Source organism: Neltuma alba, unplaced genomic scaffold, assembly GCF_004799145.2.
Source record: "Neltuma alba isolate B1F8T4 unplaced genomic scaffold, ASM479914v2 tig00010624_pilon, whole genome shotgun sequence".
NCBI classification, from domain to species: domain Eukaryota; kingdom Viridiplantae; phylum Streptophyta; class Magnoliopsida; order Fabales; family Fabaceae; genus Neltuma; species Neltuma alba.
The window spans coordinates 13,538-38,825 of NW_021635480.1; the positions used below are offsets into that span (position 1 = coordinate 13,538).

General features: G+C 33.6%; 3 protein-coding genes across 3 annotated transcripts; all 3 read left to right on the forward strand.

Moving 5' to 3' along the window:
• Positions 1–960: 960 nt before the first annotated feature.
• On the forward strand, positions 961–3,300 carry LOC114757744 (putative kinase-like protein TMKL1). Its single transcript, XM_028946811.1, has 2 exons — positions 961–1,438; positions 2,591–3,300. The coding sequence occupies exons 1-2, from the start codon at positions 961–963 to the stop codon at positions 3,181–3,183; spliced, it is 1,071 nt and encodes a 356-aa protein (XP_028802644.1). The 3' UTR covers positions 3,184–3,300.
• Positions 3,301–9,958: 6,658 nt separating this feature from the next.
• On the forward strand, positions 9,959–14,110 carry LOC114757745 (putative disease resistance RPP13-like protein 1). The gene has a single exon (XM_028946812.1). It carries the CDS (start codon positions 9,959–9,961, stop codon positions 14,108–14,110), a length of 4,152 nt encoding a protein of 1,383 aa, XP_028802645.1.
• Positions 14,111–20,337: 6,227 nt separating this feature from the next.
• LOC114757746 (putative disease resistance protein RGA4) lies at positions 20,338–24,037 on the forward strand. Its single transcript, XM_028946813.1, has one exon. The coding sequence runs from the start codon at positions 20,366–20,368 to the stop codon at positions 24,035–24,037; it is 3,672 nt and encodes a 1,223-aa protein (XP_028802646.1). The 5' UTR covers positions 20,338–20,365.
• Positions 24,038–25,288: the final 1,251 nt, after the last annotated feature.

The window sequence follows — 25,288 nt, forward strand, 5'->3', positions numbered from 1 at the left end:
TGCTTTGCAAGTGCGTATATGTTCTGCCTCCGTAGTTTTCTTGCGACACTGCCAAATGCTTGTGCCTTCCTTCCCTCACTCCAACGTCCATTTCCGCTCCAATAATTGAATTCTTTTTCTTACCTTCTGAGATATTTTCATCAACCCCACAAAGTTCGATTCCATGTTCTTCTATTTGTCCTTTATTCGCAGAATGGATTTTATTTTCCTGGAAATTAAGCCAATTTTCCATCGGAACCAGCACTTTTGAGTTTTTCAATGCTACCCAGATCCTAATTTCTGATGTTTTCTTAACCCATTATCTGAATTCTAGATGCATCCGATCAACTTTTGTTCCACCTCACAGAGTTCTACTTCATGTTCCTCTTTTTGTCCTGTATCTGCAGCTTGAATACTGGTTTCCCGGAAAATTAAGCTAATTTTCCATCGAAACAAGCTCCTTTTAGTTGTTTTAGTGATACCTAGATCCTAATTTCCAAATTTTTCTTCCTCCATTGCTTAATCCTTAGATATTTTCTCCATCATCTTCCGTCCCACCTCTCAAAGTTCTAGTCTAAGTTTTTTTTCTTGGTCCTGTATTTGCTGTATGAATATTTTCTGAGGGAAATTGAACCCAGTTTTCCATGAAAACCAGCTGCTTTCTGTTATTACAAGAATACCCAGATCCCAATTTTAGTTTTCATCAGCTTGTTGGCTTGGGTTCGCCTTCAACAAAATTCTAATATGTGTTCTTCTTGTTTTTTTTTTTTTTCCTTCCTCATATTTTCGGAATGGACATTACTGTGCGGGAAAACTAAGCCCATTTTCTATCCAAACGAACTCCTTGCTGTTATTCTAACAACACCCAGATCCTAATTCCCCATTTCTTCAATTTCCATTATCTGAAATTTTCAAGTCTCTGTGAGTTCATCACTCACTACTCAAATACAAAGGGAGCAAAAAATTTTTCATCTTGTGAAGATGACCCACATTGTTATATTTCTTCTTGGACTATCTTTCGCTGCATTATTTTCAATTCTTGTTTTTTATATCTTCTTTTACCGCAAAAGAAGAACAACCCATGAAATCAAAGACATTGAAAGCCCAGGATGCAAACATGAAGATACAGTGCAGAAAGAGGACTTGGTGATCTTCCAAGGAGGTGAGAACCTGACAATATGTGACATTCTTGAAGCTCCGGGGGAGGTAATTGGGAAATCCAATTATAGCACACTTTATAAGGCGTTGTTGCAGCGATGCAATGCAGTGAGGCTTCTGAGATTTTTGAGGCCAGTGAGCACTACAAGGGATGAAGAGTTGGTTGGTGTGATTGGAATGATTGGAGGGATAAGGCATCCCAATTTGGTTCCTCTTGTCGGATTTTACACGGGGCCAAGGGGTGAGAAGCTTCTTGTTCATCCCTTTTATGGTCATGGGAATCTCACTCAGTTTGTAAGAGGTAATTGATTCACTAATTGATTCTCTCGCATTTTGTTTGATTTACTCCTTTGGATCAGGGTGTTTGAATTCTCGGGAAATCCTTCTTTATCTTTCTTCTGCGAAAAGTTCCTACTTTTATCATCGTGGTCTAGATTTCTGAACATGGCATGGTTGCTTGGTCTTGAATGATTATAAAATCATTTGTTTAATTTGTGCAAGCTAATTTTGGTTAGGTTACAGAATGTTACCAGTATCTCATGTGCGTGCGTATCAATGTGTGTGTGTGTGTGTGTGAAGCTAGAGTACTTTTAGATTCCAGTACTCCAAAGCAAACATTGTTTACTATTTTCTTTTTTAAATGAGTTTAGTTTGGATTCATAGCTTTGCCTACAAGCTTTTAATCTAAACTTTAGAGATCTGAAAGTAAAGCCAGAATCTCAACACTATGAAAAGATGCAAAAAATCAGAGATAGTTGAATGATAGCTTCAATATCAGATATTTTTCTTATTTACTGAGTTAATAAGCCTTGAGATTATCTTAAGAAGCTTGAATTAATATTCTGGTGGGTTATACAATACATATAGAAAATTCCCTATTGTTGTAACGGTTGGCCCTAGTTGGTCCATTGGATCTATGATTCTATTTCTTGGTGCTTCCTAGAGGAACTGAAAACATGTTGCTATAAAGAGATGCCATCTCCATCGGTTTTCATATGCTGATCTAGAGAGTTAATGATGTTCTGTGTTCTTGGCCTATGATTTGTGTGGACTTATTACTGAGTTTTCTGATTGAATGGCACATAACTGGTCCTTTTGTTGGGCATTGCTAAGTTCTATTGTCAATATAATAGCGTTGGTTTTCTTCTTTTGTACATGTAATTCATCTGCTTTTATGTTTTGGTCTGATTCAGAAACCCTGGTGGATTTACTTTCATTGCAGTTGCATGAGATTCAAAAGTTGAAATCTCTATCAATCATGGCTAAGATTTAAACAGCTATATTAATGACTAATGTGCATTTGTATTTCCTTTTGTCTTTGCCCCTTTCTCTTCAATGCTTAACTGTATTATCACTTTTTCTTCTCTTTTTATATATTGTTTTGTTTATGGATTTGCTTACTATGATTTGTGTAATGCATCTCATTCGCTGATCAAGAATGTTTCATGAGCAGATGGAAATGGCGAGTGTTACCACTGGGCTACGATATATCGACTAACCTTTGGCATAGCCAAAGGACTCGAGTATCTTCACACTGGACTTGAGAAGCCTATGATCCATGGTAACCTCAAGTCAAAAAACATCCTTTTAGATCGCAATTACCAGCCCTACATCTCAGATTTCGGCCTGCATCTCCTCTTGAACCCCACTGCTGGCCAAGAAATGCTTGAAGCCTCGGCTGCTCAGGGTTACAAGGCACCTGAACTGATTAAAATGAAGGATGTTAGTGAAGAGACCGATATATTTAGCCTCGGCGTGATCATGCTCGAGATGCTTTCTAGGAAGGAGCCTATCAATGAGCATCCAACCCCTGATGAGGACTTCTATTTGCCAAATTTCATGCGAACTGCTGTGCTTGGACACAGAATATCTGACTTGTACCATCCAGACATTCTTCTCAGCAAAAGCAGAGACAGTGGAGGCCCGGTTAGTGAAGAATGCATCCTCAAGTATTTTCAACTTGCTATGTCTTGTTGTTCTCCTTCTCCTTCATTGAGACCAAACATAAAGCAAGTCCTTTGGAAGCTTGAAGAGATTATCAAGTAAGATCCATGTGTGACTTTGAAGAAATTTATTTGAATACTAGAAGGCATGGACCACTTGGAGGAAAATGATGGGTAGATTTTCTGAGAAAATTTCTTCCGTGCCCTTTCGTGCCTCTACATTTGAAAGCTAAAATTGCATGCTATGGCACACCCATGAATTTCTCGTTCTCTTGAAAAAGAAAGAGTGGAATAGGAAACCATATAAGGATTTCAGAATTGTTGATGTTGATGTTTAGGGTGAAAGTCAAAAGGAAGATTCTTGTTTGAAACTGAAGCTGCACAATTCAAGGCATTGAATTCGGATCCCAACATTACTGATGTGAATGGGATTATGAGATTTTGGGGTTCTTCTTTTATGATAAGATCAGAGAGAGTGTGACGATGACAGGAACATGAAGATTTTCCATGAGGCTGTCAATTTTATTACTATTTTTCATACTTTAACTGGGAAGTTTTGATGGGTTATAATAAAGTTTCTTTCATCTCTAAGGATGTGTTCCTCAAGCTTGTGAGAGGGCAAGCCACGTCAGATTTCTTTGTTAGACTTGAAGTGTAAAGGAATATGAATGGTTTGAACCCTCTCTCTTCTGTCCCCTTCACAAAGTCCCACATATTCCCACCTTAGGCTAGATGGTTATGTGATGAGAATTTGAGTATAAGTTTGTTACTTTTGATTTCTTTATTGTTGTTAGAAAACCTAAATATTGGGAAAAAAAAGATCTAGTGTTTCTTGGGTCAGATCTCACATCAGTTACACATCTTATGGTTTATAAAGTGATAGTTTTGCTTTATATTTCTAGGCACATGCATGCTTTAGATTAACTTTAATTGATTAATCAACAGTAAAGAAGTGCCTATATTTAGTATCAACAATACATCAAACAGTATCCCATTAGAAACATATTGGCTTAAATTACTGTTTGGTTTAGTTGAAGGTAGCTCTTAAGAAAATATTTTAGATAGATTTGGGTTTTACAAATATTAGCAGGCCTAATGTTCATTAGTATGTATGCTTTTAACAAAAACTGCCAATGTAAAACACGACTTTTCGAAAGAAATATATAAGTTTATTATTTTTTATATTATGTATAACTTATTTAATGAACTTATCATTTAATAAACATAAATTGTCAGTTATTATTCCTAACTCGGCATTCATAACCTGTGGTTGGAGGAAGGTGGGGGTTAGGAGGTAGGTATGGGTGAGACTTTTGCTTCTTATCTGGCTAATGGTGATAGAGATAAAGAGTGAAATGAATAATTAATAAATTGACGTATAGCATAATGATAGGGACGTGGAATGAATTTTAGTTAAATTTATTTATATAAATCTCATAATGAACATTATATATATACTTTATTTTAAATGAATTAATTGCATAGAAATTGAGAACACACACTGAATTGAAATGTTAGCCCATTGGATTTGGAGAGATTATTAGAGTAAGTTTATGATGAATTTTACTACTGAAAAAATTACTTATGTCATTAGTATATAAAATGGCTAATAATTTGTTGAGAAACAATACATATAATATATTTTTTATACTACAGAAAACATATAATATTTATTTTACTGATATTATTCAAGTCAATAATTATTACTCTTTCCGGTTGTAAATTATAAAAGTTAGTACTGATTTTTTCCTTCTAAACATTAGAATTTTTCTCTAAATTTATAATTATTTTTTAAAATCTTATTGATTGCATATATATATTGACATGATTTTTTATCAAAAAAATAGTTTTCCATACAAATAATTAAAAAAATAGTTTTAAAAAATAAAGATGTGTTTTTTTTAAGAATAACTAGGTTAATTATTTTTCTTAATATTTTCAAATCAATTATCAAACTCCTAATAATTTTCTTTCATTAGCTTTCAAATTAAGAAAACAAAAGACCTTTTAATTCATGAATTATTTATTATTTTCATATTATTCTGATTCTTGATATCAAGCAAAGAGTCGAATTGATATCATCTTTTGGAAATTTGAGGGTGATGTTGGGGGAGGGTCCCATCAAACCATAATTTCTCCACAAACGTTGGGGACATGTGAGACAAAAGGACACATACGGAAATCAAATTGAGTATCCCATGATGCCCTTTTTATTATGTTTCCTAATAGTAATTTTCCATTGCATGCATTTCAATTTCCTTACAAGAAAATTTCTCTCTGTAGCTCTTTATTTTATTTTAAGTGGTGATATTTAAGACTTCAAAATCAAAGGGGAAATCCCTTGTCCAAAAAAAAAAATCAAAGGGAAAAAATTAAGAGAGAATCCCAAAAAAATGTATTTAAATTTTAAAATTTCAAATTAGTCTTGTTTACTATATTTTAATAAAAATTGATAAGATTTAAAATGAAAATGATAAGACATTTTTATAATTATTCCTGATTTAGGATTTTAAAATTTTAGAAGTATTTTTTTAAAATTAATATCATATATAAATATAATAAAAATATTAACTATTAAAAAATAAAGTGGGTCATATCACATACCCGTTGGGAAAAAAGACAAAAAAAGAAGTCTGAAATTATAAAATCTCAATTCAGGAAGTTAAGAGTTGAAAATGGCAGAGAGAAAAGTAAACTCAAATTGAAATTTTAAAATTCAAGTGACGTGATAAAAATGTCCCTTTGTTTTTTTTTTTAATTTTAAAACATCAACCCCTTGTTGGAGGTCACAATCAATGAACCTCGCTGGCTACTGACACTGTGGCTATTGATAGGTTTTTTTCCTTCTGGCAAAAATATTTTTTAGGCCGTGGCAAATTATTTGGAAAAAGTGGTGGGGGGATTTGATCCCACCACCACATAGTCATTTGAACCAACTAAAAAAGTAAGTGACTATTGGGCCACGAATAATTTTTCAATATTATAATGCAAAAAAAAGAAGTAAAAGTTAACTTTTTTATTCTAACTCCAACTTGTGACAACAATTTATTTGGCAATGACAAGTTTTGAATGGAAAATAACAAGTTTAAATTTGAGATTAACAAAACGCTTTTTCTTGATACACACCATGAAGTAACATGTAAATTAAGAATGACAACAGTTTATCTAGGAATGACAAATCTTGATTAGAAAATAATACGTCTAACTTGAGATTAACAAGGCATTTTTTTCTAATATATAACATGAAATAATATGTAAATTAATTAAAATGATAATAATTTATCTGGTAATGACAAGTCTTAATTAGAGAATGACAAATTTAAATTTGAGATTAACAAAACATTTTTTCTTGGCACATAATATGAAATTACACGTGAATTAATAAAAAATGACAACAATTTATTTGAGAACGACAAGTTTTGATTGAGAAATGACAAGTCTAAACTTAAAATTATCAAGGTATTTTTTTTATACATAACAGGAAATAACATATGAATTAATTAAAATTGGTATTGTTAATCCCAAGTCTAAATTTTTCATTTCACAATCAAGACTTATCATTTTAGGATAAATTGTTGTTATTTTTAAGTAATTCACATATTATTTCATGTTATATATATAAGAAAAAAAGGTCTTATTAATCTCAAGTTTAAATTTGTCATTTCCTAATCAAGACTTATCATTTTTTAATAAATTGTTGTTATGAGCTGTAAGGGAGTTCACTTATATATATATATATATATATATATATATATATTGTATTATAATGTTAACAAGCTATTGGTAGCCCAATGGTCATCTATTTTTTTGGTGGTTGGCCCAAATGACCATGAGGTTGTGAGAGTAAATTCCATCCCACCACTTCCCTCAAATAATTTTCATGACAAAAAAAAAAAGTTGCTAAAGAACCTTGGTGGCAACCACCATGCCGGTGGCGGCCCTACTGTCGAGGATGACTTTTGGTGAGGGGTTGAATTTTTTTTAATAAAATAAAGTGGCATTTTTGTCATTGCCTTTGTATTTTAAAATTTCTATTTTGGATTTACTTTCCTCCCTGTCATTTTCAACGCCTAACTTCCTGAATTAGAAATTCACAATTTCATGATTCTTTTTTTGTCATTTTTCCTAAGAGATATGCTTAAGGTGCGGATTCCAAATTTAACCATTTGCTTAAATGATGAAATCCCCTATTATTTATGCCAATCTAAATTGGTAAATTTTTTTATTATTATTGTACTCCTCCGGTCCTTAATATAGGACCCAATTCTTAAGTTGGTTTTGGTCCTAAATATAAGACCCATTTCTCATATTTATCAATTTTCTCTAAATTACCCCTATAGATACTCTCTCAACCATAATTAAGTAGAAGAGGGAGAGAGGGTATTAAGAAAGATGATTATGGTGTTTTAGGAAAAATGTGTCACTTTTCTTATAATTAACCAACTTACCTAACTTCCTTAATCTAATCAAATTGTTAAATGGGTCTTATATTAAGGACCGGAGGAGTAGTATATTTAAAAATTTTTTAGTCGTATTCTAGTGTCTAAAGCATGTGTTGGTCCCAGGTATAATTCATCCTTCGTGGCTAAGAATTTCCAAAATCAATATCAGTTAAAAGAAACGGCTTTTAAGAAAATATGTATTAATAAATTGTTGGTTGAGATGGTAAGCAGTTTTATTTTATAAAAAGAAAAATACAAGTTTGAATTCTGAAAAGTGTGCTTGTTAAATGTAATTATGATTGGTTGTTTGGTATAATTCACTTTTTTTCACTTTCTTTTTCTTTGTGTTGATCTTCCTAGAGATCCAAAAAGGAAAGAAAAAGGACAAAGAAAATTATTGCTTCTTTTGATGATTTATTAATTATCTTTTACTTAATTAAAATAATATGAATATAGAGGCAATTTCAACTGTTTTTTTTTTAATTATCATATGTTTCATTTTTAATAACATTATATATGTCCCAACTCGCATCTTTGTTTTTTTAAAAAAATTCATTATCTTCTTGTTTTTGTTTTGTAAAAAGGGGAAAATTCAATTCATACTACTAAAAAAGTGTTCAAGCATATTTACAAGACAAATAAGTCGAGGAGAAGGTATGTGTGTATACATGTGTACATTATTCATGACTTCTATATAATATAACTTATTATAATGCTTATATTTGTTTTTATTTGTTCTTGAATCTTTAAAAGACCGTGAAAAATACTTTATAAAATTAAAGTACCAAAAAAATATTGTGTAAAATTAAAATACTAAAATATAGTTGTAGCAAAACTTATATATAAACTAAATGTAATTCAACAAAACAAAATTATTAAATGGGTTAATATGCAGGTTTGCTCAAGAAATTTTTTACTTAAGAGTGTTGGGCACCCGAGAAGTTTTTTTGGGATGCAAATATACTCAAAGTTTAAAATCATGACAATAGTGTCCCATACCATTAAAAAACTAATTTTAGCTGTTAAAATAATGACCTTGATCTTTAACAGTAGAAGACAATATTATTACGATTTTAAACTCTGAGACAAATTTACATCCAAAAAAATTGTCAAATACCCATGGCTCTTGAGTAGAAACTTTTAAGGGCAAATTCCCATTATTAAATTAGCAATCTCACAAATTGCTATTTTTTTCAACTAAAAACATCATTATTTCAGGCTGAGAGGGAGAAAAAAAATTCAACCATCTTGATTGCCTTGCTTAAATTGGACTTTTATACCATAGTTAAAAGTTTTACATACATACATACAGATATATATATATATATATATATATATATATATCGGCAACTTCGGGGTGGCTTCGTCTCTTCATGATGAATCTTCTCACTCGTTTTCGCTCTCTCATTAGCAATTTTGTCGAGCACTGTCCCCCCGACACAAGGGAAAAGAAAAGCAGAGCCACGTTAGCTGCACCCAAATAAGTCAAAAAGCATCCTCTTATAATGCACCTTTAACTCAAAAGATGTCGGCCGCTTTACCGTAACGCACAGTTATCTCCTAATATTGCGGTGTCAAATTATTTGGCTAAAGAGCTCTTAGTTTTCCCTTGCTTTGGCATTAGGCGCACTTCCCTGTTTGCCCCCATCGATCCCTTACTCTTCTTCTTCACTTTTTTTCCTTCTAATTTTACTCATATTTAAATAATATTTAAATAAAATTTTATTCGGACTTATTGTATTACATTCTTTTTTATAATTAGTCACTTCAAATCCGTGCAATATTGAACACAACGTTATTACTGTCCCATGAGATAATCTATAATAAAGCAATCATCTTTTCTGTTAAAATGTCTTATTAGGCTGAAGTAGTATATTTTAATATTCTGATTTTTAACATAAAAACTAGTTGACTAATTTGAATAGGTTAAAATTTTTTTTATGTTAATATTTAATAAATATGTATTGTCTTTTCTAAAAGACCTATGTTAATCAATTGTTATTTGATAAAATATTTAACATGTATAACAACTACAAGTATTATCTTAAAACAAATGTATAAATATGATAAATAAAATAGATTAAGATATTTTATCTAGATTCAAATTAAAAGCCAAATTAATTTTTATACCCCGGTAACATATTAGTTGTATAATAAATTTATACACGTATGTCCTGTGCAAAGTTAATTAATGCCAATACGTGGTCCTGTTGGGGAAACAGAAGTTAAAAAGTCGTGATAGCTGTAAGCCAGAGAGCTTTCACCTTCCATTCAAAAGATGTCGGCAAGTATATGTATCTTGAAAGTCAAAAAATTGCACCGTGTTAAATTGTTTGGCCAAAGAGCTTTTAACTTTCCCTTGTATTGGCATTAGACTCGCTTCTCTGTTGCTGTCATCGATCCCTGCCTCTTCTTGATCATTTTTTCCTTCCTACCATGTCTGGTGCAGATGTTGGCATTGCTTTTCTCTCTGCCTTCCTTCAGGTGGCTTTTGACCGGTTGGCTTCTGCAGAAACCCTTCGCTACTTCCCAAAGAGCGGATTGAATAAGACTCTGGTGAAGAAGTTGGAGAACATGCTGATATCCATCAGTAGTGTCATTGATGATGCTGAGTATAAGCAGTTCGGTGATCGAAATGTGAGGGCCTGGCTTTTTGAGCTCAAAGATGCTGTGTACGATGCTGAGGATGTCTTGGATGAGATTAACTATGAAGTCCACAAACGCAAGTTGGAAGCCGAAGCGGAAACTCAAACTAGTGTTACTAGCAAGGTACGAAAATTCTTCTCTGCTTCTGATACTATGTTTGACCAGGAAATCGAATCGAGGATGAAACAAATCCTTGAAAACCTTGCATTTCTCGAGAGCAGAAAGATTGGTCTGCATTTGAAACAATTTAACAAAGGTGGAGCTGATGGATTTGAGAGAAAGTGGCAGACTGAGACAACTTCTTTAGTGGATGAAGCTGGAATATATGGCAGGAATGAGGACAAAGAAATTATATTTCAAAGGTTGAAAAACGACAGCCACTTTTCTGTCATTTCTATAGTGGGTATGGGTGGGTTGGGGAAGACCACCCTTGCTCAGCTTGTTTATAATGATGAAAGGGTTAAGAGTGAATTTGACTATAGACTTTGGGTATGTGTTTCAGATGACTTTGATGTTTTGAGGTTGTCAAAAAGAATTTTCAAGAAAGCCACGGAATCTAATAATGACATAGAAGATTTAGATGCAGTTCAAAATAAGTTGAAGGATTTCTTCTCTAAAAAAAAGTTCCTCATTATTCTTGATGATGCTTGGTGTGATGATTGCATATCATGGGAAAAATTTTTAGCACCTTTCATATGTGGGGTTGCGGGAAGCAGAATTCTTGTCACTTCACGCGATGAGAATGTCGTGTTAGCAGCTGGCTCTAATGAAGAACATCACCTAAAGCTATTGTCACATGAAGATGGTTGGCTATTATTTAAAAAATATGCAATTCGCAACTGTTGTCCACCAACGAATTTTGATCATGAAGAAATTGGAAGAAAGATTGTTAAAAAGTGTAAAGGTTTGCCTTTGGCCTTGAAAACAATTGGGAGTCTCTTGTACAGAAAATCATCTTGGGAGGAATGGAACAACATTTTGGGAAGTGAGATATGGGAGATTTCTTATAATAATGTTCTTCCCGCTGTGATATTGAGCTATCATTATCTCCCTTCTCATCTAAAGCGATGCTTTGCTTATTGTTCATTATTCCCGAAGGATTATGAATTTCGCAAGGAGGAGCTGATTCTATTGTGGATGGCTCATAATTTCTTGCAAGCCTCTCAACCAAATAAGTCAATTGAAGAAGTAGGCAATGAATACTTCCAAGAGCTTGTGTCAAGATCTTTTTTTCAGGAGTCGTCTTCTATAAATGGAACATGTTTTGTCATGCATGACATTCTCAATGATCTGGCAATTCATGTATCTGGAGATCTTTGTTTCAAGCAAGAGGCTAAGGGGGTGGTGGATTTTTCAGAAAAAACCCGTCACTTATCTGTTTTGTATCACGGAAATGGAGAATACAAATGGTTTGAGAATTTGCAAGAAATGAAAAAATTACGAACATTCTTGCCTCTCAGAGATGGGTGGGGTTTCCTGTGGACCTCGAGCAACCTAATATTTGATGAATTATGCAAGTGCAAATGCTTGCGAGTTTTATCTCTGGCTTCCAATGACACAATTGAGGAGATACCTGATTCTATAGGAAATCTCATACATCTACGGTGTCTTGATCTATCTAACTGTAAAATTAAGAGGCTTCCCGAGTCAATATGTCTTCTGTATAACCTACAAACGTTGAAATTGGTCAACTGCAGACTTTTGGTTGAGTTGCCTGCTGATTTTCATAAATTAAAAAATTTGCGTCATCTAGATTTACGATTCACTAGCCTGAAAATGATCCCACCAAAAATGGGAGGGATGAAAAATCTCCAAGTTCGTCTGACATCATTTAAAGTGGGCAAATGTAATGAGCTCAACATCAAACAATTAGGCGAACTCAATCTTCAAGGAGAGCTTTCAATTTATGAGTTGCAGAATGTAGTTCATGGAACGGATGCCTTACAAGCCAACTTGAAAGAAAAAAGGTACCTTGAGGAGTTACGCTTCAAATGGAATGAAGACACCAGTGATGATTCTCAGAATGAGAGGGATGTGCTAGAGAAGCTCCGACCCCACCAAAATTTGAAGAAACTATCAGTCGAGAACTATGGTGGCACAAGGTTTCCAGATTGGTTTGCTGATAACACATGGTCCAACGTAGTGGAGCTCCAGTTAAACAGTTGCAAGTATTGTTTCGTGTTGCCATCGTTAGGCCTTTTGCCGTCTCTCAAGTCACTATTCATTGAAAAGTTGGACGGCATTGTGGCTATTGGTGCTGAATTTCTCGGAAGTGATTCTTCTACTGTTCCATTTAGATCTCTTGAAACCTTGGAGCTCGAGGGAATGGTGAATTGGGAGGAATGGGATTGTGCGACTGCTTCAAGGGCCTTCCCATGCCTTAAACAGCTTTGTATAAGAAAGTGTCCAAGGCTTAAAGAGAATTTGCCCGAACAACTTCTTTCTTTAACTAATCTTTTTATTCAAGATTGCCCACAACTTGTAGCTTTGGTTCCACGAGCCCCAACAATTCAATGGTTGACTCTTGAAAACTGTGGAAACATGCATTGGGAGTTCCCATTGAATCAACGTCATGACTCACTTCGTAAGATACGTATAGTTAACAGTTGTGGGTCGCTTGGGACCTTTGCATTGGATCAATTCCCTGAACTTCAGCATTTGTATTTGCGTGAGTGTAATAATCTTGAAAGGATTTCTATTTCAGATTGGTTTGCTGATAACACATGGTCCAACGTAGTGGAGCTCCGATTAGAAGGTTGCAAGTATTGTTTTGTGTTGCCATCGTTAGGCCTTTTGCCTTCTCTCAAGTCACTACTAATTGGAGAGTTGGATGGCATTGTGGCTATTGGTGCTGAATTTCTCGGAAGTGATTCTTCTACTGTCCCATTTAGATCTCTTGAAACCTTGAAGCTCGAGGGAATGGTGAATTGGGAGAAATGGGATTGTGCCACTGCTTCAAGGGCCTTCCCATGCCTTAAAGTGCTTCGTATAACAGATTGTCCAAAGCTGAAAGAGAATTTGCCCGAACAACTTCTTTCTTTAGATAATCTTGTAATTGAAGATTGCCCACAACTTGTAGCTTTGGTTCCACGAGCCCCAACAATTCAATGGTTGACTCTTGAAAACTGTGGAAACATGCATTGGGAGTTCCCATTGAATCAACGTCATGACTCACTTCGTGAGATAAGTATAGTTAAAAGTTGTGGGTCGCTTGGGATCTTCGCATTGGATCAATTCCCTGCACTTCAGTATTCGCATTTGTGTGAGTGTAATAATCTTGAAAGGATTTCTATTTCAGAGGGGCAAAACCATGGGAATCTTACAAGTTTAAGCATTAAAAAGTGTCCAAAATTCGTATCCTTTCCGAAAAAGGGGTGTTCTGCCCCTAGGCTGGAATATTGCTGCTTTGAAGATTTGGAGAATTTGAAATCACTACCTGAGCATATCAACATTTTTGCTCCGTCTCTTAGTGAACTAAGTATAACAGATTGTCCACAAATGGAATCGTTGCCAGAGGGGGGTCTGCTATCAAAACTGACGCATCTTCATATCAACAGATGCCCGAAACTGTTTGCATGTCGAATGCAATGGGGTTTGCACGATTATGATTTTCTACGTGAATTGAGCATCATAGGTGACGATGTGGTGGAGTCTCTACCTAAACCAGGACTACTCCCAACTTCTCTTACTTTTCTTCGCATCAGCAACTGTTCCAATCTCAGAATGTTGGACTACAAGGCTCTTTGTCAATCGCCCTCCCTCAAATATTTGAATATTATGAATTGTCCGAGACTCCAATGCATGCCTAAGGAGGGCCTCCCCAGTTCCCTTTCTTCCCTTCAAATTTTTGGAGCTTGTCCAACGCTTAAACAAAGATGCCAGAAACCAGACGGGGAAGATTGGGAAAAGATTGCTCACATCCCTTTTCTTTATATTGATTAGCCAACCCTCAGGTATCTTTTGCTGTGTATCTATTCCCATACGCATATTCCTTTCTGTTTAACGCAATCAATAGAAAAAGTATACGCTGGCGATCATACCTGGCTTATTTTATATTCGCTCTCTTCTTAACGTTGCTTCAAAGTTTCTGTTTGCTTGGTTACCTGAGAACTTTGCCTCATGTAATATACTTGCATTACGCGTGTTAGTTTTGATGGATCTTAATTATTTTCTGATGCCTGATAGGAAAAGACATGGGAAAGCTGAAATTTTTGAAGCAGAGATCGATTGAAAATATTTTTCTTTTGGGTTCTTTAAAGAAGTATTATGACTTTATATAGTCGGGTTCAATGAAAATTCTTTAAAAAAAAAAGGTTACATGTTTTCTTTTTCGAAAATATCAGTTAATGATAAATCTTAACACCTAGAAGGTGGAATTATATAGTAGACGATGGTATTAAAATCAATTCGCACAAAGTATTTACTCCTCTATAGACATACTGTAGTGATTTTTATATTATGATCTAAAACCACACATTTTATTACACATTTTTCTGATTCAAATGTGAACAAATATTAATTTTGCTGTGTATCTATTCCTATACACATATTCCTTTCTGTTTAATGCGATCAATAGAAAAAGTATGCATTGGTGATCATACCTGGATTATTTTATATTCGCTCTCTTCTTAGCATTGCTTCAAAGTTTCTCTTTGCTTGATTAGCCGAGAAGTACATTCCCATTATAAAACTAAGAACTCCTTTCACAATAACATCTATATATTTGAATTCTAAAAATTTATTCCGGTATTCTTTCTTGTTGGGGGCAATAACAAATTCTGGTATTCTTTCTTGTTAGGGGCAATAACAAATGAGATTATTGTCACTGGAGTTCCCAACCTAAAGCATTGTCAATGGAATCACTGAAGATGCTTTTTTGTTCTGTGGCTTGCCGTGAAGATCTCTTCAGGGGGTAAGCACACATACTGCAAGGAGATTTGAAATGAATTATTTACAAAAGTAAATCTCCATTGCTCACAGTGTCGAATATTTTTCAAATACTAATATACGATCGCTGCACGCTTTACAGAGAGACTTAAATGGGCAGAGCTGAAAAAGGAAAGAAGCTGTTGATGATACTATCATGGAATTGTTGTGCTTGAACATGTGGAGATTGTCTACAATTGAAATCTTTGTTTTAAATCTCTAAATTTCTTCAATTACGTGTGTTAGTTTTGATGGATCTTAATTATTTTCTGATGCCTGATAGGAAAAGACATGGGAGAGCTAAAATTTTTGAAGCAGAGATTGATTGAAATTTTTTTTTTTTTTAGGTTCTTTAAAGAAGTAGTATGACCTTATATAGTCGGACTCAATAAAAAATCTTAAAAAAGTGGTTTACATGTTTTCTTTTTCGAAAATATCAGTTAATAATAAATCTTAACACCTAGAAGGTGGAATATTATGGACGATGTTATTAAAATCAATTCGCGCAAAATATTCACTTCTATTTGGGTACACATTTTTCTGATTCAAATGTGAACAAATATTAATTTTGGTGTTGATTTCTCTCCATGTTTTCACAAAATTTTAGTTACTAAATGTAACCTTAGTTGATACTTTCTCCCAATCCCTGCAACTTTCTCATTATTTTTCATTTTTCCCCCTTTTCTGTTTAGGCTATGACTACATGTATTAAAAACCCTCGTTTTATTACTATTAAAAAAAAAACTCTCCATATTGTGGCAGGCTGAAGTTTCATGCTTTCTTGGCTGGATGGAAATTACAAATGAGAAATATTTACTTGATTGCACAATGAGCAACTTCACACTAATTTTGCAGAGATTTGTTTGTCGGAAATCATCTTCTAAAATCAAGAGCCAAACTTGAATGTCCAACAGCAGAATCAAACACATTTGATTAAGGGTAATTGTCAATACACAAGAAAAATCAGTATTTAAAACACCACCAACCAGTTTAAACACCATTATATATGTGTGTGTGTGTGCGCGCGCGCGCGCGCGCGCTTTATTTTAAATGAATTGATTGTATGAAAATTGAGAACGCACACACTGAATTGAAATGTTAGGCCATTGGATTTGGAGAGGTTATCAGAGCAAGTTTATGAACTTCACGACTGAAAAAATTACTTATGTTGTTAGTATATAACATGCATAATAATTTGTTGAGAAACAACATATATAATATATTTTTTATACAACAGAAATTATATAATATTTATTTTCCTGATATTATTATTCAAGTCAATAATTATTACTCCTTGGGGCTCTAAATTGCACAAGTTAGTAGATGATTCTAGTTTACCTTGTCCTCTAAATTTATAATTATTTTCTAACCTCTTCTTATTGATTACATGTATATATTGGTATGATTTTTTATGGGGAAAATAGTTTTCAATGCAGATAAATAAAAAAAGTAGTTTTGAAAAAATAAAAATGTGTTTTTTTAAGAATAACTAGCTTAATTATTTTTCTCAATATTTTTAAATTAATTATCAGACTCCTAAGAATTTTCTTTCATTAGCTTTCAAATTAAGAAAAACAAAAGACCTTTTTCAATTTATGAATTATTTATTATTTTCATGTTATTATTTTCAATTTATTATCTAAATTGGCAAATTTGTTTCCATCATTATTATTGTAATATAAAATTTAAATTTAAAAATTTGTCAGTCGTGTTCTAGTGTCTGAATCATGTGTTGGTCCCAAACATAATTCGTCCCAAATATAATTCGTCCTTTATGGTTAAGAATTCCCAAAATCAATATCAATTAAAAGAAACGGCTTTTATAATATTTAAATAGAGAAGCAAAAATGGAAAATAGCTTACTTTTAAGAAAAATTCATTATTTTAATTAATACTATTGATTATACCAATAATATAATAGTATTGTGTTGATTAATTTAATATTATTTTTTTACGTATATCTGTGCATAAGTTTAGAAATTAGTTCCCTCCAAACAAATTTCGTTATTTTGACTAACTTTCCCTTTTTTTTTTTTTTTAATTAAGCCATACAACAGGATAAAGTTAAGGAAATACATACTATCAAATTATTAGTTGAGATGGTAAGTAATCTCATGATAAGAATACAAGTTTAAATTTTGGAAAATATACTTATTAGAAAGACTTTAACTTTGATGCTTCTGATTTGAAGAAAATTAGTTTCTATACTCTGACTTTAAAAAAGAAATCTAAGAGGATATAATAGTTCCAAAACTACCAAGCAGAACTAAACTTTCAATGGTTGAAGATAGTTGTAATTTAATATTTTTTTAGTATGAATTCTTTAAATTCTGGTGTCTCATTGTCTAAACGTAATTTGCAAGGTCAATACAGTTCATTTGGGAATTTTGAAACACAATAATTATGTTGGGTTGTTTGGTAAGCTTGATTTTTCTTCAACTTCTTTTTCTTTGGGCTGGTCTTCCTAAGGATCCGAAGAAAAAAGAAAAAGGATCAAAAAAATTAGTGCTTCTTTTGATGATTTATTAATTATATTTTACTTAATTAAAATAATATGAACATAGAGGCGATTTTGATTTTTTAATTATCATATATTTTATTTTTTCTGTGACAATCATATATTTTATTTTAATAAAATTATATAGATACATATATATATTTTTGAAAAAAAATTCTTCGTTGCCTTCTTTTTTTTGTAAAAAGGGAAAATTCATACTACTAAAAAAGTGTTCAAGCATATTTACAAGACAAATAAGTCGAGGAGAAGGAATGTGTGTTTTACATGGGTATATTATTCATGACTTGTATATAATATAACTTATTATAATTTTTATATTTGTTTTTATTTGTGGTTGAATCATTTAAAGGACTACAAAAAATTATTTTATAAAATTAAAGGACTACAACAAAACATTATGACAAATTAAAGGGTTAAGGATATAGTTCTGCCATGATTTATAATTAGAAATTTCTCTCTTGTGCAGTGCACGGACTAATATATTTGATTAGATTTGAAATTCTAAGAAATTGTATTATTTAACATAGCTCAAGATTCACTTCTTATAAGAATATGATTTTTTTTATTCATTCAAATTGGATTTGAATTAGAGATGTGAAATTTAGAGGCAACAGATAAAAATTTAAAATTATTTATTTATTTAAACCTCCAATTGATATAAAATTTAATTATGATGCTCCTTATTTAATTCAATATATTCAAATCCCAATTAAGATATTATTCAAATCTGAAATTAATTATTAATTTTTTAATTTGAATGAAATTCCATTTAATTATAATATTTTCCATTTAATTCAATATATTCAAATTCCAATCAAGATATTATTTAAATATCATTAATTAAATATATTTAGATTTCAAAATTAATTAATAATTTTTTTTTCATTTTGAGCCACTAATTAAAATATCATTTAATAATGATGCTCTCCATCTAATTTAATATATTCAAATTTCAATTAAAGATATAATTTAAATTAAAAATTAATTATTAATTTTTTTATTTAAGCTTTTGATTGAAATCCTACTTATTTAATTCAATATATTCAAATCACAATCAAAATATTATTCAAATTTTGTTAATAAAACATATTTGAATTTTATAATGTATAATGTTATACCGCACTCATTTTCAAACAGTGAAGTGTTACGAGTTTTCAAGTTGAGAGTTAATAATGATTGATGATAATTGACGTTGAACGAAAAAGAAAAGCAGAGCCGCGTTAGCGGTAACGTACATTCATTTCCAAATATTGCTGTGTCAAATTATTTGGCTAAAGAGCCCTTAGCTTTCCCTTGCTTTGGCACTAGGCGCACTTCTCTGTTTGCTACTATAGACCCTTTGCTCTTCTTCTTCTTCTTCACCTCCTTTCCTTCTAATTTTCTCCTATTTAAATAAAAAATTTTCTAGACTTATTGTAACACATTGGTTTGTATAATTAATCACTTCAAATCCGTGTAATATTGAAAACAACGTTATTACTGTCCCATCAGATAGTTTATAAGAAAGCATTCATCTTTTCTGTTAAAATGTCTTATTAGACGGAAGTAGTATATTTTAATACTCCGATCTTCAATAGAATTAATTTACTAATTTGAATAGATTAAAAAAATTTGTTATGTTATTATTTATAATAAATAAGTATTATCTTCCCTAAATACCTATGCTAATGAAGTATCATTTAATAAAATATTTAATATGTGCAACAACTATAAATACTACCTTAAAACAAATGTATAAACATAATAAATAAAATAGAGTAGGTATTTTATTTGGAACCAAATTAAAAATCAAATTAATTATCACATTAATTGTAAAATAAATTTATACACATTTGTCCGATGCAAAGTTAATTAATGCCAATACGTGGCCCTGTTGGGCAAAAAAAAGAGGGAAAATTACACTCAGGTCTCACAGAGTACAATTAATATCAGAAAGGTCCCACGAAATCGCGAAATGATTCTGAAGTCCCCAGGGACCTGTGTGTAATTAATTCTCATTGTGAAATTACCTACTTACCCCTGTTAATTTTATTGCAACAATTCGTTTACAATCTCAACAGTGGCTGTTAACAACCTGAGAAGACGTGATTGACAACCTCGGCAGTGCTCATGACAACTCACTCTGTGGAATGCCAGGGGTGTTGTTGAGGTTGTTAACCACCTCTTCTCGGGTTGTTAACAGCCACTGTTGATGTTGTAAATAGGTTCTAATTTTATTTACAATCTCAACAGTGCTGTTAACAACCCGAGAAGACGTGATTGACAACCTCGGCAGTGCTCATGACAACTCACTCTGTGGAATACCAGGGGCGTTGTTGAGGTTGTTAACCACCTCTTCTCGGGTTGTTAACAGCCACTGTTGAGGTTGTAAATAGGTTCAAATTAACAGGGGTAACTACGTAATTTCACAATTAGAATTAATTACACACAGGTCCCTGGGGACTTCAGAATCATTTCGCGATTTCGAGGGACCTTTTTGATATTAATTGTGTTCTGTGGGACCTGAGTGTAATTTTCCCAAAAAAAGAAGCAGAAAAGTCGCCATAGCTGCAAGTCAGAGAGCTTCCTCGCAATAATTCACCTTCCATTCAAAAGATGTCGGCAAGTATGTATATCTCGAAAGTCCAACAATTGCACCATGTTAAATTATTTGGCCAAAGAGCTTCTAACTTTCCCTTGTATTGGCATTAGACTCACTTCTCTGTTGCTGTCATCGATCCCTTCCTCTTCTTGATCATTTTTTTCTTCCTACCATGTCTGGTGCAGATGTTGGCATTGCCTTTCTGTCTGCCTTCCTTCAGGTGGCTTTTGACCGGTTGGCCACTGGAGAAACCCTTCCCTACTTCCAAAAGAGACGATTGAACGAGACACTGGTGAAGAAGTTGAAGATCATGCTCATATCTGTGAACAGTGCAATTGATGATGCTGAGTATAAGCAGTTTAGTGATCCAAATGTGAGGGCCTGGCTTTTGGAGCTCAAAGACGCTGTGTACGATGCTGAGGATGTCTTGGATGAGATTAGCAATGAACTCTACAAACGCAAGTTGGAAGCCGAAGCTGAACCTCAAACTAGTGTTACTAGCAAGGTACGCAAATTCTTCAATGCTTCTGCTACTTCATTTGACCAGGAAATTGAATCAAGGATGAAACAAGTCCTTGAAAACCTTGAATTTCTTGAGAGCAGAAGGATTGGTTTGGGATTAAACGAAGGTAAAGATGGTGCTGTTGGGTCTGTCACAAAGCTGCCGACAACTTCTTTGGTGGATGAAGTTGGAATATGTGGAAGGGATAAGGACAAAGATATCATCATTAAGCAGTTGCAAAATGACTGTCACTTTTCTGTGATCTCTATAGTCGGTATGGGTGGACTGGGCAAGACTACCCTTGCTCAGCTTGTTTATAATGATAAAAGGATTAAGAGTGAATTTGACCTCAGACTTTGGGTATGTGTTTCTGATGACTTTGATGTTTTGAGGTTGACAAAAATAATTTTCAAGAAAATCATGACATCTAACGATGAGGCACAAGATTTAGATGCACTTCAAAATAAATTGAAGGATTGGTCGTCTAAAAAAAAATTTCTTATTGTTCTTGATGATGTTTGGTGTGATGATTACGTATTATGGGAAGCTTTTTTAGCACCTTTCATCGGTGGGGTTGTGGGAAGCAGAATTCTTGTTACTTCACGCAATGAGAAAGTTGCCTTAGCCGTCCCCTCTGATGAAATATATCACCCAAATCACTTGTCAGATGAAGATGGTTGGTTGTTATTTACAAAGTATGCATTTCGCAACTGTTGTCCACCAACGAATTTTAATCATGAAGAAATTGGAAGAAAGATTGTTAAAAAGTGCAAAGGTTTGCCTTTGGCCTTGAAAACAATTGGGAGTCTCTTGTACAGGAAATCATCTTGGGAAGAATGGAACAATATTTTGAGAAGTGAGATATGGAACATTTCTTATAAAAATATTCTTCCTGCTTTGATATTGAGCTATCATTATCTCCCTTCTCATCTAAAACGATGCTTTGCTTATTGTTCATTATTCCCAAAGGATTATGAATTTGGCAAGGAGGAATTAATTCTATTGTGGACGGCTCACAATTTCTTACAAGCCTCTCATGCAAATAAGTCAATTGAAGAAGTAGGCAATGAATACTTCCAAGAGCTTGTGTCAAGATCTTTTTTTCAGGAGTCTTCTGAAAATGAAGCATGTTTTGTTATGCATGATATTCTCAATGATTTGGCAAATTTTGTATCAGGAGAGCTTTGTTTCAAGCAAGAGGTTAAAGAGGCGGCATATAATGTAGAAAAAACCCGTCACTTATCTTTTTCGCGTCATCAATTTAGAGAATATAGATGGTTTGAGAATTTGGAAAAAATGAAAAAATTACAGACATTCTTGCCTCTTACTGGTTTCGAGTGGATTTCAAGCGACCTAATATTTGACCAATTATGTAAGTGCAAATGCTTGCGAGTTTTATCTCTAACTTCCAATTACACAATTAAGGAGATACCTGATTCTATAGGAAATCTCATACATCTACGGCGTCTTGATCTATCTTATTGTGAAATTAAGAGACTTCCTGAGTCAATATGTCTGCTGTATAACCTACAAATATTGAGGTTGGTCAATTGCAGACTCTTGGTTGAGTTGCCTGTTGATTTTCATAAATTAAAAGATTTGCGGCTTCTAGATTTACTATACACTATGTTGAAAAAGATTCCACCAAATATGGGAGAGATGAAAAATCTTCAAGTTCGATCGGCATCATTTAGAGTGGGCAAACATAATGAGCTTAACATCAAACAATTATGCGAACTCAATCTTCAGGGAAAGCTTTCAATTTATGAGTTGCAGAATGTAGCTCATGGAATGGACGCCTTACAAGCCAACTTGAAAGAAAAAAGGTACCTTGAGGAGTTACTCTTCGAATGCAATAAAGACAATAATGATGATTCTCAGAATGAGAGGGATGTGCTAGAGAAGCTGCAACCTCACCAAAATTTGAAGAAACTATCAGTCGAGAACTATGGTGGCACAAGGTTTCCAGATTGGTTTGCTGATAACACATTGTCCAACATAGTGGAGCTCCGATTACAAGGTTGCAAGTATTGTTTCGTGTTGCCATCGTTAGGCCTTTTGCCTTCTCTCAAGTCACTACTCATTGGAAAGTTGGACGGCATTGTGGCTATTGGTGCTGAATTTCTCGGAAGTGATTCTTCTACTGTTCCATTTAGATCTCTTGAAACCTTGGAGCTCGAGGGAATGGTGAATTGGGAGGAATGGGATTGTGCGACTGCTTCAAGGGCCTTCCCATGCCTTAAACAGCTTTGTATAAGAAAGTGTCCAAGGCTTAAAGAGAATTTGCCCGAACAACTTCTTTCTTTAACTAATCTTTTTATTCAAGATTGCCCACAACTTGTAGCTTTGGTTCCACGAGCCCCGACAATTCGATGGTTGGTTCTTGAAAACTGTGGAAACGTGCGGTTGGAATATATCCCATCCACTCTAAAAGCACTCTGCTTTCGTGGACCATGCATGAAGGTGAGTTTGCTTGAAAAGATTGAGCAAACCATTAGTAACTCCTGTATTGAAGAGGTTGCGATTTGCGACTGTCCGGATTGGGAGTTCCCATTGAAGCAACATCATGACTCACTTCGTGAGATACGGATATATAGAAGTTGTGGGTCTCTTGGGACCTACGCATTGGATCAATTCCCCGCACTTCAGGATTTGTCTCTGTATGGTTGTGATAATTTTGAAATGATTTCTATTTCAGAGGGGCGCAACCATGGGAATCTTACAAGTTTAAGCATTACGAAGTGTCCAAAATTCATATCCTTTCCGGAAGAGGGGTATTTTGCCCCTAGGCTAAAATATTGCCACTTTGAAGATTTGGAGGATTTGAAATCAGTACCTGAGCATATCAACATTTTTGCTCCGTCTCTTAGTGAACTACGTATAAGAGATTGTCCACAAATGGAATCGTTGCCAGAGGGGGGTCTGCCATCAAAACTGACGCATCTTTCTATCAGCAAATGCCCGAAACTGTTTGCATGTCGAATGCAATGGGGTTTGCACGATTATGATTTTCTACGTGAATTGAGCATCATAGGTGACGATGTGGTGGAGTCTCTACCTAAACCAGGACTACTCCCAACTTCTCTTACTTTTCTTTGGATCGGCAACTGTTCCAATCTCAGAATGTTGGACTACAAGGCTCTTTGTGAATCGCCCTGCCTCAAACATTTAACTATTATGAATTGTTCGAGACTCGAATGCTTGCCCATGGAGGGCCTCCCCACTTCCCTTTGTTCCCTTCAAATTAGCGGAGCTTGTCCAACGCTTAAACAAAGATGCCAGAAACCAGAAGGGGAAGATTGGGAAAAGATTGCTCACATCCCTCGCGTTGATATTTATTAGCCAACCCTCAGGTATCTTTTGCTGCGTATTTATTCCTATACACATATTCCTTTCTGTTTAACGCAATCAATAGAAAAAGCATACATTGGTGATCATACCGGGATTATTTTATATTCGCTCTCTTCTTAACGTTGCTTCAAAGTTTCTCTTTGCTTGATTAGCCGAGAAGTACATTCCCATTATAAAACTAAGAACTCCTTTCACATTAACATCTATATATTTGAATTCTAAAAATTTATTCTGGCATTCTTTCTTTTTAGGGGCAATAACAAATGAGATTACTGTGTCACTTCAGTTCCCAATCTAAAGCATTGCCACAGGAATCACTGAAGATGCTTTTTTGTTCTGTGGCTTGCTGTGAAGATCTCTTCAGGGCGTAAGCGCACATACTGGAAGGAGATTTGAAATGAATTATTTACAAAAGCAAATTTCCATTGCTCACAGTGTCGAATATTTTTCAAATACTGATATATGATAGCTGCACGCTTTACAGAGAGACTTGAGTGAGCAGAGCTGAAAAAGGAAAGAAGCTGTTGATACGTATACTTTAGATGAACTGATTAAGAATAATGAGTAGAATTTTAAAGCTTTGATTTTTATATTTAAAACTTTTTTTTTAATGAACTTTGTCTCATGTAATATACTTACATTGCGTGTGTTAGTTTTGATGGATCTTAATTGTTTTCTGATGCCCGATTGGAAAGGACATGGGAAAGCTGAAATTTTTGAAGCAGAGATTGATTGAATTTTTTTTTTTGGTGCTTTAAAGAAGTATTATGACTTTATATAGTCGGATTCAATGAAAATTCTTTAAAAAAAAATGATTTACACGTTTTCTTTTTTGAAAATATCGGTTAATAATAAATCTTAACGCCTATAATAATAATAATAATATTATTATTATTATTATTATTATTATAGACGATCGTGTTAAAATCAATTTGCACAAAGTATTTACTCCTGAATAGACATAATGTAATGATTTTTATATTATGATCTAAAACCACACATTTTAGAACACATTTTTCTGATTCAGATGTGAACAAAATATTAAATTTTGTGTTAATCTCTGAACATGTATTTGCAAAATTTTAATTAGTAAATGTAGCCTCCGTTGATACTTTCTCCCAATCCCTGCAACTTTCTCATTATTTTTCTTTTTTTCCCCTTTTTCTGTTTAGGCTATGACTATGTGTAATAACGTCGTCTTATTATTATAGTTGATCTTTTATTGGGGCCGTATAGCTGGGA

What these genes read in the sequence shown, in the direction of transcription:
- LOC114757746 (XM_028946813.1), top strand. Translation starts at nt 20,366, where the DNA reads ATGTCTGGTGCAGATGTTGGCATTGCCTTTCTGTCTGCCTTCCTTCAG.
- LOC114757744 (XM_028946811.1), top strand. Translation starts at nt 961, where the DNA reads ATGACCCACATTGTTATATTTCTTCTTGGACTATCTTTCGCTGCATTA. An exon ending in TCTCACTCAGTTTGTAAGAG is followed by an intron (nt 1,439 to 2,590) that starts GTAATTGATTCA and finishes TTTCATGAGCAG; the next exon opens with ATGGAAATGGCGAGTGTTAC.
- LOC114757745 (XM_028946812.1), top strand. Translation starts at nt 9,959, where the DNA reads ATGTCTGGTGCAGATGTTGGCATTGCTTTTCTCTCTGCCTTCCTTCAG.